Genomic DNA, 16,581 nt, shown 5'->3' on the forward strand with positions numbered 1-16,581 from the left:
TTTTGTATTCATGCATAATTCATTTTTCTTATTTTATAAGAGATGACAAGCACTTTAAACATTACTACAAAATTAAGTAAGATGGAGCTGAAGTGAAAGACACTTTTTTCTTCTGTATTGGGCGGTCGAGTTCCACTTGCTCATTTGCTTAAACGAAAGGAATAAAGTCATTATCTAATAAAAAGACCAACATTGCATTCCATTGAACAACTCTAATATAAAAAATATACCAATATAAAACAATATTTACCAAATTTCATTCAAAAGACTAGTCCAATTTTGCCAATCATTACTAACAGAAATGTCACCTTACAGCTTGTTCTGTAAGATGTTTACTACGCATCTGGGAATGGATCCAAAAACTGAGAAACATAGTAATATTAATATTAAACAAGAGTGTGATATCATTTCTTATTAAACTGTCTACATAAAGGGGTGTGCGTGGGTGCATAAGTACACTTGGAAGGATATGCACCAAAACATTAACAGGAGGTTGTAAGGGAGAGGATTAATAGGTACACTTTACATCTTTCTGCCTACTGTACTTTCGAATTTATCTGCATTAAACTACCAAAAATAAACCCAAAGAAAAAGATTCTGGATTTAACTCTTCCTGATGGCTTTAGTTAGCAGAGAAAGTTTCATTATTACTATTTCTAAAAGGGAAAACAAAACAAGATGAATGAAACAAAATCAGAAGAATTTTAAGACTAGATGTTAAGGAAACAAAAAGTAACTTATTTGGAGAAAGAGGGCAGACGCAGTGATGAAAGTGAAATTAAGGTCAAAGAGATGAAGTTTGTGATCAGAGTCTCTCCTAAGATAGCTAGAAAGAATACAAGGTCAACAAACTTAGAATATATTTCTCCTAGTACCTTAAATAAACGTTCAAGGATTTGTTAGCATACTTACAGTTAATATGCCAAAAAATTTTAAAACAATAACCAGCCTTTCATTTTGTAGTCATTTCTATTCTCAAAGGCTCTTGCTATGACCGTAATGATTAATAAATGACAAAAAGGTAACATAACAACTGTCATCAACATCTGGGTGCATATTTTTTGTTTGTATTAAAAAAAAAAATCTAGATAGGATATAGCTTAAAAAATAATCCATACTAAAAATACCTAGTTCCTTTTGGAATATAAAATATAAACTGTTTAAGAGAAATGAGTATAAAATTAGCATTTCTATGCAAATTTTAACTTACAGTTTAAAATAATGTACTTAAAAATTTGTATTCTTTACAGACAAAACAAAATGTACAAAAATTTGTAAAAGTTTAAAGTCTGACTTAAAAATCTGTAAGACCTAAAATAAATCACTGATGAATTAATAAACTTGCTACAGCAGATTAAATTATGGTTTATTGCAGTAAATAACAAAATAATTCATTTCCTGGTGTCTTCTTCAGCGTATGTAGTGTCCAAAAGAGAACCAAAAATAATCATACCAAATCTAGGTACAGTGCTGCCCCTAGCCTACCCTCATCAACAGACATCAATAAAACTCAATCTGTGTAAATCGTAGGAGAGTTAATTCAGATATGGTTGAGCCAACTTTCTCCTGGCATCAAATAAGTAGCTTTGATGACTAGTTCATTCTAAGTTTCACTGGACATTAGGTCTAGTATTTTGTTTCTTTGCAGTATTTTTCTGTTTACCCACATCTGAATGGACTTCAGAGTCTGAGACCAACTGCTTTTCAAATGGAAATATTTTGCAAAGTATTTATAAAACCATTAGTGCCTCAAATATAGTATTTACTGTACTGTACTGGATGTTTCAAACCAATGAATATCCATTCAAAAGACAAAGCCAGGCTGGCAGTGAGTGAATACACTGAGGAGAAAGATTCTGCTCAACAGTATTACTACAGTATCTCAAAAGGCATGGGCATACAAATAGCTATTCTCTAAAAGCAACGGAAATTTTAGCTCAAAAGTTTCAGATCTTATTCCAAAGGGAGTATGCCAGAAAATGGGAAGAAAGAAATGTTTTTCCACTTGTTATATCATGATATATTCAGGAATGTATGTATAAACAATCATTATGAACTTTTCACCTAAGACTTTAGCAAACTGGAAAACTGTTGAAATATATACAAATTGTGTAAAACTTAGTGTGATAAATCAGTGATGCCTTTTCACAACATAATTAGTTCGGGTTAAGACAACCCAATCGGAGAAGGCAATGGCACCCCACTCCAGCAGTCTTGCCTGAAAAATTCCATGGACGGAGGAGCCTGGTGGGCTGCAGTACATGGGGTCGAAAAAAGTTGGACACGACTGAGCGACTTCCCTTTCACTTTTCAATTTCCTGCATTGGAGAAGGAAATGGCAACCCACTCCAGTGTTCTTGCCTGGAAAATCCCAGGGACGGGGGAGTCTAGTGGGCTGCCGTCTATGGGGTCGCACAGAGTCGGACACGACTGAAGCGACTTAGCAGCAGCAAGACAACCCAATGACAGGAGATCATAACTAAAATCATAAACCAAATTAGTCTGTCAACCTTTCAATTAAATTATGGATGGGTTTCTTGAAAGGTTTTCAAAATGTTACAAGCACATTATTTAAATTTAAAGAGTATAATCAACAATAAAAGATTTTAAGTGTGGAAAAGTAAGATCTGAAAAGTATTTTATATTAAAAAAATGTCACATAAAATTTCTATGATTAGTGAACCAGTGGGAAAGGAGCATGGCTCCAAAAAGTAAACATTAGAAGTGAGTTCTGGGTGACAAGAACAATGGTTGTTGCTGCCTGAGTCCTATTCCTGTTAACCTACAAAACGTTATAAACTGTCATCTAAAGTTAAAAAAACTGAAAGTCTTTACATTCTTAGTCATTCAAAAAGTTTAAAGAGGTTTTAAAAAGAAAAGGTCCACGCAGCTGCATGTAATATTAATTTCATTCTCACAGGGGTTGTTCTCTTTTCAACTGTACAAATAAATTTAAATTTCTCTTTTCCCACTCCAAAACAAACTGAAATGCCAATGGCAAAACTTAAATGACAGTAAAGGAGTTCTCAAAAAAGTTCAAAACAAAATTCAGATCTCAATAAAACTGGTACTATTAATAATTAAAGGTGCATTTTGAAAAATATGAGATAACTAATTAATCCTATTCTATAAAATATAAGGTGGGAATTTTATTTTAAATTCTCAACATTGAAAATGGTATTATTTTAGTACTTTATAGAAAGCTGCAAAGTTGAGTTGTACAAAGTTCTCTGGCCACAAAACTAAGATGGCAATTTTAGCTTAGTAGTCTTATATATATTGTTTAATTTTATATAGAATACTTTTATCATTGCATACTGATTACACTTACAGTATGACTCTGTCTAAAGCAGATCTAGTATGACACAATTTCGACCACTTAAAATACAGCATAATGAAGAAACACAGTAGTACTATAACAAATAGCAATCAAAAATATGCAATGTCAGTGGCCCCCAGAATACAGAGTGAGGGAGAATGTTTTCTTGCTAGAGAGTGCTTTCATTAAGGAAAAACCTTCCTGCATGCCTTAGGAAGAGTATACCAAATGATGTTACTGATGAGGAAGAGAAGGAAGATACATTTCTCTACAAAAGATGCCTTCTGTTACAAACATTATTACATTTTTAGTTAAAGAGAGAAATTTCAAGAACAGAAGCAGAAATGATTTGCCAAGACTTACAGACTAGGTCAGAGAGAACCAGATTCCTTTTTTTTTTTTTTAAGATTCTTGACCCTCAATGTCATAAAAGGCAGAGTTATTCTTAAACAGAAGTTTAAAACACATTAAGACACACACTGAGAAAAAACAAAAAGTGTTTCCTACCATACATCGCATGTGTCTGCTCATGAGCCCCGTACTGAGTCGCTGAAGAGGACACTAAACCAGGCTGGGCATGTGTTGGTGGTGCCATCATTCTAGCATTACCCTGTATTACAGGACTATAGACATGAGGATGCTGTGTTTAAATAAAAAATTAAGAAAAAACATTAAAGTTATCAGATATAATCAAGTAGATTTTAGTTATGTCAACTTCATGGTTTGCAGGTTTCCAAAACTTATAAATTATAAATACAGAATTTAGAAAATTCTAAATCAGTTTGTTTTTGGCTATTTTCTTTGAAACACCTACACTGATCAGCACCTTTCTGTTAAAAGGGGCCCCCAAATCCTTAGCTGTCTACCCCCACCATAGCACATAACACAAGATATACAGAAAACCCCTTTATCACACTGAAACTTACTTAAATGGAACAACAGTTAAGAGTTATTAGGTCATATCAGGCTTACCTGAGACTGATAATGTGGCACATGCTGAACAAGAGGCTGATTTGGAAACTGCTGAGGACTGTAGGCGACATACTGTGTGGAATAAGCTGGTGGGGTGGCCACAATTGGTGGGCCTGCTGCTGAGGCTGGGTGCATCATGGTACTCTGATGGTGTTGGTCTTGCCGTTGTTGGGGCATATTTGGTACTGCAGGAAAAAATGATGTAATATTAGAAAATAGCATCTCCTTAGCATAAAATACATGAACTGGTCCATAAGGCTCTGCATGATTTGACATTTCTGCCTGTCTCTCAAATGCCATGCTATTCCGCACCCACCCCTCTTCCGTCACTATGGGCTGTTTTCCTATCATCTATGCCATTCCTCAGCCTCAATCCCCAATTCCCTACTGTCAGGTTGGAAAATTTTTACTTGTCCTTGAGGGGGTCAGCTTGATAGCCACATTCTCAGAGACACTCTGCGATGACCCACAGAGTTGATCAAGTCCCTGTAATTATAAGACTCTTACAGCACTATGAAACATTTCCCATATTATTTCTCAGATCATCCCTGTTTGATACACTAAATTATGCCATGGCTAGAGAAGGGCATTGAATTTTACTCAAAGAAAAACAAAAATACAACAAAAAAAGTGAAAAGAGACCCAACACTAATCTTAACTCCATTTTTAAAAATCTTCCACCACTAAATTCTTGCTCATTCTCAAACATAGTTATCACATGCTATCATGTTGCAGGTTTCTAAATAAGAGTTCTTGCCTATAATCGGCCCCATTAAAGCTCTCATTAACAGTTTAGGTCAACTGCCATCTCTGTAATATGTCTTTCCCAGTCCCCCACAAAACAGCAAGCTGCATGCTCTGTGTACCTTTTTCTCACATGTTTATTACAGCACTGACTGTTGCCTGTGATGGGTTTATGGTGCTATGTTAACTAAATCACTCAAGGGAAAAAGCTGTGAACCACCAATTCCACAGGACACAAAGAATGTGTAACTTATGTTCACAAAATCATCAGAACGAATTGCCAAGGTAGAGAGAAATTTTCTTAAAAACATCTGAAATTTTTGCTAAACACTTGACTGTTGCTGATACGTAGGAAAGCTGGTTATATATACTTATTATCTGGTTAGAAAAGCAAGCCTGAAAACAGAGGAAACTAGTAAGAATATTTATCTGAATTCAATCTTGAGATTCCCTCATATTGAAAAAGCATATCCTTCAAGAAAGAAAAACCATCCCAAACTCAAATATCATATGAAAGTTTGTCTGTTTCTTTTTATATTTATAATCCTCACTTTTTTTTTCTCTCCAAAAGCTAGTCAACTTTATGGATTTCTAAAAGAAAAATTTTAACTATAAAAACAATGAATACAATCTTAAATCTGTACAGAGGCAGACCTGGTTTTATGGTCGTGTCCCAATCCCTATAGTTTGAATCTACCTTAATCTTAAACCACAGTTTATGTTGGCCATACTTTAGCCATTTCCTTTTGTCAATGGTTTTCAACTGGGAACAATTTTGCCTTTCAAAGGGCATTTCAAAAGCATTTGCCTTTCAAAGCTCAACTCCAGAAAAATAAATGACCCAATCAAAAAATGGGCCAAAGATCTAAACAGACATTTCTCCAAAGAAGACATAAAAAAACAAAAAAAAAAAACACAAAGGGCATTTGGCAATGTCTGGAGACATTTTTGGTTGTCACAGTTAAGGAAGGAGAGGAAGCTACTAGTATCTAAATGGGTAGAGGCCAGGGATGCTAATCAACGTCCTATAATACTCAGATCCCACTCTATTTAACCACCCTCCCCGCTCAAGAATATCTGTCCCCAAATGTTCCTGACTTCAGCATATTTTCAAACAAAATCCTTTCTCACAGGATGCAAAAATGAGAACTGCATCATGCACCAAGAAGACAGAGAGGTAGTTTGGTGCAAAAAGGTACTACTATCATGAAGGAAAGATATGCCCTATATGATCTATGGCTGTATTTCAGAAGCAAGTCCTTAATTTTTTGTTATTTGATGGAGTAAAGTAGCAGGATATAAAGTTAACATAAAGACAGCCAATGGCCTTCATATACCACACTTCATAAATTTACTTCATGAGTAACTACTTAGAAGATACAATGGAAAGATGAACCCAGTTTACATTAACAATAAAAAAAGAAACTACCTGAGGCGAAAACTGAAAAAACACTACTGAAGACAGAGAAACAGATTTAAACAAGCAGAAAGGCATAATTTGTTTGTGCATAAGAAAACAAGATAAAGATAACAATCCTCCCCTAAGTTAATGTCTAAAGAATATATTTATAAATTTAATGTGGTACAAATGTTAACATCCAGGAGTTCATACTAACAGAACAACAACAGACTCTCATCAGTCACGGAGATAATAGGAAACGAACTCATTATTTTGAAAATTGCTTTGAAATGATGGGCAGTTTAGTAACCTTTCTTTTACAAGCTGTACTTCACGGTAACCAAATAGCTTAACAAGGTAAAAGTTTTTCTTTATAGAAACAGTCCAGTTAACAACTGAAGGAGAGATGATAGAATGAGAATGTCATCATTTTGCAATCCTTAGTGAAATAATGAATCTAGCGCTAGATAGTCACTGCCAGTGCTGCTAAAACAAACAGAGAAGAGCTGGTATGAAATGTTATCCTGGATATATAAGGCAGCCAAGTTACTCCTACTATCAAAGAAAGAAAAAAAAGGAGATCAGACACTGACTTCTAATAAAACTACACACACTATCTATGAAACATTCCATGTAAAGGTTTTAAAAAAAATACGACCTAAACTTAACAAGTCTTTCTTATTTATATACTATCAGAGACCTACAGCAGACAGAGGATCACTTTAACCAATACCACAGGGATCCAATCCATGAAGTTCAGATGGTGGGAAAGAATACAGGCCAAACAAACTGGATTTAAATAAGATGTAAAAGGGAAAACCTGAGGGGGAAACTATAAATAAAAAGAGTTAATATTAAGACAGAGATAGCAATCAAATGAAAAGTGTGGATTTTGGATTGTGGCTCAACAAGCCAACTATTAAGAAAAAATTTTAAGGCAGTAAGAAAAACGTGCTTAGATATTTGATAGCAAGAAATAATTTATAATTTATTTTAGGTAATGGTACCTTAACTATGGTTTTAAAAAAGAAATAGTCCACAACTCTTAAAGATACATACAAAAGTATTGATTAGTGAAATGACAATGGTACCTAGGGTAACAGTGTAATGGTATAAATGAACAAAACTTGTCTAAATTTTCATAATAAAAATTTACAACATAAAATAACTTTAAAAATGGCTTAAACATGAAAAACAAATGCAACTTGTAAACCTCACTTGAATCCTAACTGGAACAAATTAACTGTAAAAAATACGTATTTTAACAAAAGCCACAGAAATTTGAGGATATTAGGGAACTCCTGGTTAACTCTTTCTGGTGTAATAATAGCATTGTAGTTTTTTTTTTTTTTGCATTAGAAAAGGACTTTAATATGGAAGTGAGACAACAGCAGGCAGATGGGCAGAGGATGACAAGTTTCTGGGCTCTAAAAACTGGGAAACTTTTGGAGAACTGTAGTGTTTTATGTTTGTTTTTATAAGACTCTTTAAAAATTATAAAATACTTACAAATAAAATAGTGTATCTAGGATATGCTTCAAAACAATCTGAGGAGGGGAGAGGTGTTGTAGATGAAACAAAAGTGACCGTGAGTTTCTAACTGTTAAACCTGAGTGATGAGTACTTTTACATTGATGTACTATTCAAACTGCTTATATGTATATGTTTGAAATTCTCAATAAAAAGGTTTTTAAAAAGTCAACTGATTTTTTAGTAGTCAACCTGAATATCAAGTTCATATGGAAAAATAACCGAAAGAAAAGTCAAAAACACTTGAGGAAAAAAAAAATCAATATTGGGAGTGGATAGGCGGGAAAGTAGTCTATCTAAAGACAGACAATTTAACAGAATGGAAGAGAAATCCAGATAAAGATTTAACTACACATGGATACTTAATATAGGATGAAAATGGCATTTCGTAGCACTCTGTTTTCTGATCTTAATGGAATGAAAAAATAAACAGAAATATCAATACACCCTAAATAACCAAGTATTTGGCGATTACAAACACATTACTAAGATTTAAAGCCCTTTGGTTAAAGAAATCGTAAGACAGAAAATATTCTGAATGAAAATACAACACATCAAGTTTTAGGGATGCAGCTAAAGCAATGATTACAAATGTATAGCTAATGCAATACAGGGGACGCAGGTTTGATCTCCAGTCAGGGAACAAAGATCCCATATGTAGTGAAGCAACTAAGCCCGTACACAACCACCATTGAGCTGGTACACTCCAACTAGAGAGTCTAAAATGAAAGATCCTGCATGAGTAAATGAAGATCCCATGTGCTGCAACTAATACCCAAGGCAGTCAAATAAATTAATAAAATTTCTTAAAAAAAAAAAAAAATCAGAAATTATCAAAGAAATGCACATTAAAATCACAATGAGGTAACAGACCAGATAGGCTAAAACTAAAAAAACAGACAATACCAAAGTTGGCAAGGATGTAGAGTAACCATAATGCTCATTCATGGCTGATCAGCTGAAATGTAAAATGACACAACCACTTTGGAAAACAATTTATCAGTTTCTTATTAATTTAAAATTGCACTTACCATACAACTAAACAACTCTAATTCTAGATATTTAACCCAGAGAAATGAACACAAACGTTCACACAAACATTAGTTCACAAACGCTCTTCAAAGCTTTATGAAAACAACCAAAGACTGAAAATAATCCAAATACCCATGAACTGGTTGGTAATGGGTAAACCAACCATGATATAATCATAAAAATGGAATCTTGTTCAGCAATAAAAAGGAACAAAATGATGCAGATGATAATATGAAATATTCTCAAATCAGCTAGACACACAGAAATACAACACACAATTCTACTTACTAAAAAGTATCTAGAAAAGTCAAAAAGTAAGAGAAAGTAGATCAGTGGCTGCCTGCAATGGGTGGTACTGGAGTAGTTCTCATCAAAAAGTACACTTAAAAGTACACTTATTTTATTGTATGTAAACTATAGAATAACAAAACTGGTTAAAAATTTTGGAGAGCTATTTGGAACAAGATAAACTGGATTCATACCTTATACTGTATATATGGCAATTTCCAAATGAATCAGAATATCCCTGTTTGGGAATTAAGATCTCATATGCCTCAGGCAAAAAAAAAATGTGTTAAGGAGGGACTTCCCTGGTGGTCCAGTAGTTAAGAATATGCCTTGCAATGCAGGAGACATGGGTTCAACCCCTGGCCTGCAAACTAAGATCCCACAAGCTACAGGGCAACAAACAGGCTGCCCGCTGCAACTAAGACCCAATACAGCCAAATAAATATACAAATATACAAATATTTTTTTTTTAAAAGTCTAAGGAAAATCTTGATACAGTAATGTAGGTAATTTCTAGGAAATACGATGTCTTCAAACAAAAAACCCCATGGGTGCAGCACAGTACATATAGTATGCTTCACTTTGCATACGAGGGAAGAAAAGTAAATGTCAACAAGGATGCCAAGACAATTTAATGAGGAAAAAACACTTTTCAAACAATGGTGCCAGGATAACTGGATGTACACAGGCAAGAATCAATGTGGACTCTATCCTTATGCATGCGTGCTTGCTCAGTCGCTTCAGTTGTGCCCAACTCTGTGTAACCCTATGGACTGTAGCCCTCCAGTCTCCTCTGTCCAAGGGATTTTCCAGGCAAGAAAACTGGAGCAGACTGCCATTTCCTTGTCCAGGGGATCTTTGTGACCCAGGGATTGAACCCACATCTCTTATGTCTACCTGCAATGGCAGGTGGATTCTTTACCACTAGTGCCATCTGGAAAATTACCTCAGAATGTATCACTAACCTAAATGTTAGAGCTGAACTCTTAGAAGGAATCTTGGTAAATCTCTACAATCTTGAGTCAGGAAATGGTTTCTTAGTATGATACCAAAAGCAAAAGTGACAATCCAAAATACAAATAAATTGAGGTTCCTTCACAATGAAAAACTTCTGTGCTGCAAAGCCCACCATCAAGTTAAAAAAAACCAAAAACCATAAAATGGGAGAAGATATCTGTAAATCTTATATCTGATAGAAGATCTGTATATAGAATATATAGAGAACTCTTACAAGTCAGTGATTAAAAGGCAAATAATTTAATTAAAACTAGGTCAAATATCTGAATAAACAATTCTCCAGAGATAGTATGCAAATGGTCAATGAAAAGATGCTCAACATCATCAGTCACTAGGGAAATACTAATCAAAATCATAAAGAAGTACTATTTTATAACCACGAGGATTATAACAGACAATAACAAGTGCTGGGGAAGATGTAGAGAAATTGGGACTCTCGTATACTACTGGTAGGAATAAAAAGTGCTATAGTCACTTTGGAAAACAGTGTGGCACACTGTGAACACAGTAATTCCACTCAGAGAGAAATGAAAACCTAAGTCCACATACAAACTGTACAATGTTCAGCATCACTCATAATAATCAAAAAGTGGAACAATCCAAAGAATCATCAACTGATGAATGGATAAGTGAAATGTTACTGGTTCTACACACCCATAAAAAGAAATGAAGTGTATATTGATAGATGTTCCAACATGGATGAACCTTGAAAACATGCTAAATGAAAGAAGCCAGTCACAAAAGACTCCATACAATATGATTTCATTCACACAAAATATCCAGAACAGGCAATCTACAGAGAAAAGTGTATTAGCATGTCTAGGATATAAGTGTGTACATGCATGGCGTGGGAGGAAAATACCTAAAGGATATGGGGTTTCTTTCTGGAGTGATAAAAATGTTTTAAAATTGACTGGTGATGATTGGACAGCTCTGAGAATATCTTAAAAACCACTAAACTTATATACTTCAAGGGGATGAATTTTATGGCTTTCGAATTACAGTTGACCCTTGAAAAATACAAGTCTGAACCGTGTGGGTCCACTTACACAGATTTTTTTCCCATAGTAAATACTACAGCACTAAACCATCCACTGTTGGATGATCTGTAACTATGAACATGCAGGACTGACTATAAATTTTTTTTTTTCCCCTGACTATAAATTATACTCAGTTTCTGACTGCACAGAGGGTCAGTAGCCTTAACCCCCGAGTTGTTCAAAGGTCAACTATATAAATGAGAGGTCAACAATCCAAATAGAGCCATTTTTAAAAACAGAACATCTGCAAAGAAACAACTGTAAAAATAGACACTGTAAGGATAAACAGAAATTAATTTTAAATCATCAGCTGCTAATGGTGAAAGGGACAATCCACTTAATGGGATGGAAAGTACAAATTAAGAGACTGGGATGAAAACAAGACTTTTCTAAACAACCTTTTTATGTAATTTGCACTTTGAAAATAAATATTTGACATAAAAAATAAAATTAAAATAATAAAAAAATTTATCATTACAAATGTTAACAAGTTCAATCAGGTTAACCTACCTAGGTGTCTAATTGTTGACATAACTCAGTGACTACACAAAATGGTATTTTTGAAGTATCATGGGTAGCAATTCCTGACTCTGAAAACTGACACTTAAAAGAATTCTTAGTGAGATACTAAAGAAATCTTAAATTTTATCTTGTAGAGCAACAGACAACAAATATTCTGAAAACATCTTATACACATTATAGGAAAATGTAAGTAAGCCAGGCTCTAAGATGGCCCCCAATGATTCTGCCTCCTGGTTTTCACACCCTTATATATTAGTCCCTTCCACATGTACCAGATTTGCTCCATATAATCAACAGCAAATGACAGAAATGAAGCTAGGGTACTTCAAAGGTTAGATTGTAAAACAAACTGTGGCTTCCATTTAGGTTGTTTCTCATTATGGGAAAAGCCAGATGACATTTTATGACCAGAACTATCCTGCCAACAGCTCTGCATCTGGAAGCAGATCCACCAGCTTAAGGTTACATAACTCCTGCTCTGCTGCTGCTAAGTCGATTCAGTCGTGTCCAACTCTGTGCGATCCCACAGACGGCAGCCCACCAGGCTCCCCTGTCCCTGGGATTCTCCAGGCAAGAACACTGGAGTGGGTTGCCATTTCCTTCTCCAATACATGAAAGTGAAAAGTGAAAGTGAAGTCGCTCAGTCGTGTCCGACTCTTCGTGACCCCATGGACAGGCTCCTCCATCCATGGGATTTTCCAGCAAGAGTACTGAAGTGGGGTGCCATTGCCTTCTCCAAACTCCTGCTCTAGCCAACATCTTTTTGCAACTGCTTAAGAGACTCTGGTAGGCTGCAGTCCACAGGGTCGCTAAGAGTCAGACACGACTGAGCAACTTCACTTTCACTTTTCACTTTCATGTACTGGCAAAGGAAATGGCAACCCACTTCAGTGTTCTTGCCTGGAGAATCCCAGGGACGGGGGAGCCTGTTGGGCTGCCATCCATAGGGTCGCACAGAGTCAGACACGACTGAAATGACTTAGCAGCAGCAAGAGACTCTAAGGAAGAACCACCTAGTTAAAAGGCTCCTGGATTGCTGACATTCAGAAACCATGTGAAATAAAATATGTTTGCTGTTTTAGGCAGCTAAGCTTTGTGATAATTTGTTAAAAGACAGATATTATTAATTCAATAGCAATGAGCATACCCAACGACCAGAAAATGGTTTCTAAACACTATTTCCCAGCAAAGAAAATGAGGGTTGCTTGCAGGATTACTGATCCAGGTCTACTGTTAGAAGATTAGCCTGAGACATCTTATTCATAGCAGAAAGGAAGTTATCAGAGACAAATAAGTAGTACCAAAAGGAGACAGGAGCCAATGTAAAGCAATTATCATTGATCAAAGATGGGACAATGAGAGAAGCGAAAAAAAAAAAATTAATTGAAATACAATGGATATGTAAAAAATTATACAAGAATATATATAATACATATATATTAACAATATATAAAATTTTACATGTATTCATAACTTTTCTGTACAAACTATTTCAAGATACCCAAACAGCCCTGGTTAAAAAGAAGTCCCTTACTGAATGATTCTAGCTAGTAAGTGGAGAAGCAATGCTAGAAATTCAGAAATCACTGTTTTCAAACTCCTAATTAAAGTGATTTCCAAAGTATGGTCCTGTACCAACAATATCACTGGGGAATTGTGTTTTTGTTTTTTTAATAAATTGCACTAGAAAAGTAAATTCTCAGGCTATGCCCCAAATCTACTGAACTGGAAATTCTGGGGATAGGCCCAAGCAATTGGTGTTTTTTTTTTTAAACCAACTCTCCAAGTGATTCTAATGTACACTAGAATTTGAGAACCACAGCTCTAAAGAAGAGGCTTCTCAGATGGCGCTAGTGATAAAAAGCCCATCTGCCAATAAAGGAGACCTAAGAACTGCAGGTTTGATCCCTGGGTCAGGAAGATTCCCTGGAGGAGGGCATGGCAACCCCCTCCAGTATCCTTGTCTGGAAAATACCATGGACAGAGGAGCCTCGAGGGCTATAGTCCATAGAGTCACAAAGAGTTGGACAAGACAGCACACAGCCCTAATGAAAAGATGCTGTTAAGTATCAATCATCAATAAATAAGATGACAGACTTGACAGAAAACTTTACAATTGGAGAGGGGAGGATCAGGCTATCACCACTTGAGCCTTTAATAAATCTGACCATAATTCAAAGTAGGACCAGATACTATACCTCTTAAATGATCCAACATAGAGCACTCACAAATATCTATCAAGTATTCTTTTTTTAAATATAAATTTATTTATTTTAATTGGAGGCTAATTACAATATTGTATTGGTTTTGCGATACATCAACATGAATCTGCCACGGGTGTACACGTGTTCCCCATCCTGAACCCCCTTCCCACCTCCCTCCCCGTACCAACTCTCTGGGTCATCCCAGTGCACCAGCCCCAAGCATTCTGTATCCTGCATCAAATCTGGACTGGCGATTTGTTTCATATATGATATTATACATGTTTCAATGCCATTCTCCCAAATCATCCCACCCTCTCCCTCTCCCACAAAGTCCAAAAGACTGTTCTATATATCTGTGTCTCTTTTGCTGTCTCGCATACAGGGTTATCGTTACCATCTTTCTAAATTCCATATATATGCGTTAGTATACTATATTGGTGTCTTTCTTCCTGGCTTACTTCACTCTGTATAATAGGCTCCAGTTTCATCCACCTCACTAGAACTGATTCAAATGTATTCTTTTTAATGGCTGAGTAATACTCCATTGTGTATATGTAACACAGCTTTCTTATCCATTCATCTGCTGATGACATCTAGGTTGCTTCCACGTCCTGGCTATTATAAACAGTGCTGCGATGAACACTGGGATACACATGTCTCTTTCAATTCTGGTTTCCTCAGTGTGTATGCCCAGTCTATCAAGTATTCTTATCTCTTCCCATAAAAGTTACACCTGAATGTAATCAATGACATCACAAGAAGAGAGAAATCTAGAATATATGATATACTACGTAACAATCGGTTTCTGTCACAAAGCAACAGCAGGGGTAAAAATAGGGGAAAACAAAGACGTGTAACCAATGTAATAATGTGAAGATCTTATTTTGATCCACACTCAAAACAAACCAACTATAAAAATATATTCCTGTCTCAATCAGGGTAATCTTATTATGATGGTTATTAGATGATAAAAAGGAATTAGTTTATTTTTATAAAGTGTGATAATGGCACTCTGGCTACCTAATAAAAATATCCATATTTTTAATATGATACACCCAAAGTGTGTAGAAATGAAACAGCAGGCCCTCAGAATAAGATTAACCCACAAGATAACTTTAAATGATCTAAGGTAGAATTCTTCCAATAGGTTCCAGTGTTCTAAAGGAAAGACAAAGGCTATCATATATTCTGTTTTTTTTGGCTGCTTTGTGAGGCTTGCCAGATCTCAGTTCCCAAGCCAGGGATTGAACCCAGGCCCTGCCACTGAAAGCGCCAAGTCCTAACTAAGCAATGGACCACCAGGCAATTTCCCCTCATACATGTTTTTTTAAAAACAGAATTTTAATTACTAACAGGCACAAAACATGCTTCCAACACTGAGGAAAGCTTATTAATTTAAGAAGTGAAAATTTTTAAAGTTACCAAATGATCCAACAGTCCCAATCTTGGGCATATATCTGAAGAAAACTCTAATTCAAAAAGATACATGTACCTTAATGTTCACTGTAGCATTTTATTAAGGACGGAAAACAAGAGCTACTACCTATCTATCTGGTCATGCCACGTGCATGGCATGTGGAATCTTAGTTCCCCAACCAGGGACTGAACCCAGAGTCATGGTAGTGAAAGCACAAGTTTTAAACCAATGTACAGCCAGGAAAGTCTCAGAAGTAACTTCAATGTCCAAGAACAGGTGGATAAAGAGTGTTTTGATAAAGAGTGAATGAATAAAGAAAATATTATGCATATGCAATAGAATACTACTCAGCTATAAAAAAGAATGAAATAATGCTATTTGTGGTAACATGGATGAATCTAGAGATTATCATACTAACAGTGAAGTCAGAGAAGGACATTTATGATATCACATACGAGAGTCTAATGTAACGACACAAATGAACTTATCTACAAAACAAACAGACTCAGACAGAAAACAAACTTATTGACGACTGAAGAGGAAAGTGGTGGGAGAGTGGTGGAGATGGCAGAATAAATTAGGGGCTTGGGACTGGCAGATACAAACTATTATATATTAAACAAACAAACAACAATGCCCTACTATATAGCATAGGGAACCAAAGCCAGTCTCTTGCAATAAACTATAATGGGGGAAAAAAGTGAAATTTTTGTGATGGAGGTAATTACTGGGCACTGAGAAGTGACTTTATTATACAAACCATTCTACTTTCTATTCTCAATAAAATGAAGAAACGACTGCTCTTAATTACCTAAATGGCAAAAGGGGGAACCCTTTAATGTTTTTCAACATTAAAGTATTTCTCTTTAAGATAAGTATGTGTTTTTTTTCAATGAAGTCTCTTCTGCACAAACACAGAGTACTAGATCATGCAACACTCTCATTTTAAAGATGAGGAAACATTTCTCTAATAGCATTTTGACAATTTCTGAAGTGAGCCATCTCTGCTCACAAAGAAATTTTAAATTTTTTGGAGAAATTACATATTATATAAGAATGTGAGCAAACAGTTAATTCAGCAAACCATCTTTACATAT

The 16,581-nt window shown here is 35.4% G+C and overlaps 1 protein-coding gene across 9 annotated transcripts in view; it reads right to left on the minus strand.

The window, feature by feature from the left end:
• Positions 1–16,581, minus strand: part of ATXN2 (ataxin 2) — a 101,621-nt gene that overhangs the window by 9,285 nt on the left and 75,755 nt on the right. For all 9 annotated transcript variants that reach the window (XM_061384801.1, XM_061384800.1, XM_061384795.1 and 6 more), the window contains 2 exons: positions 4,292–4,476; positions 3,827–3,959 (listed from right to left, as the gene is read on the minus strand). In XM_061384801.1, coding sequence (XP_061240785.1) covers positions 3,827–3,959; positions 4,292–4,476 — 318 coding nt within the window. The remainder of the gene's footprint in view (positions 1–3,826; positions 3,960–4,291; positions 4,477–16,581) is intronic.

This window comes from Bos javanicus, chromosome 17 (assembly GCF_032452875.1).
Source record: "Bos javanicus breed banteng chromosome 17, ARS-OSU_banteng_1.0, whole genome shotgun sequence".
In the NCBI taxonomy this organism is placed as follows: Eukaryota; Metazoa; Chordata; class Mammalia; order Artiodactyla; family Bovidae; genus Bos; species Bos javanicus.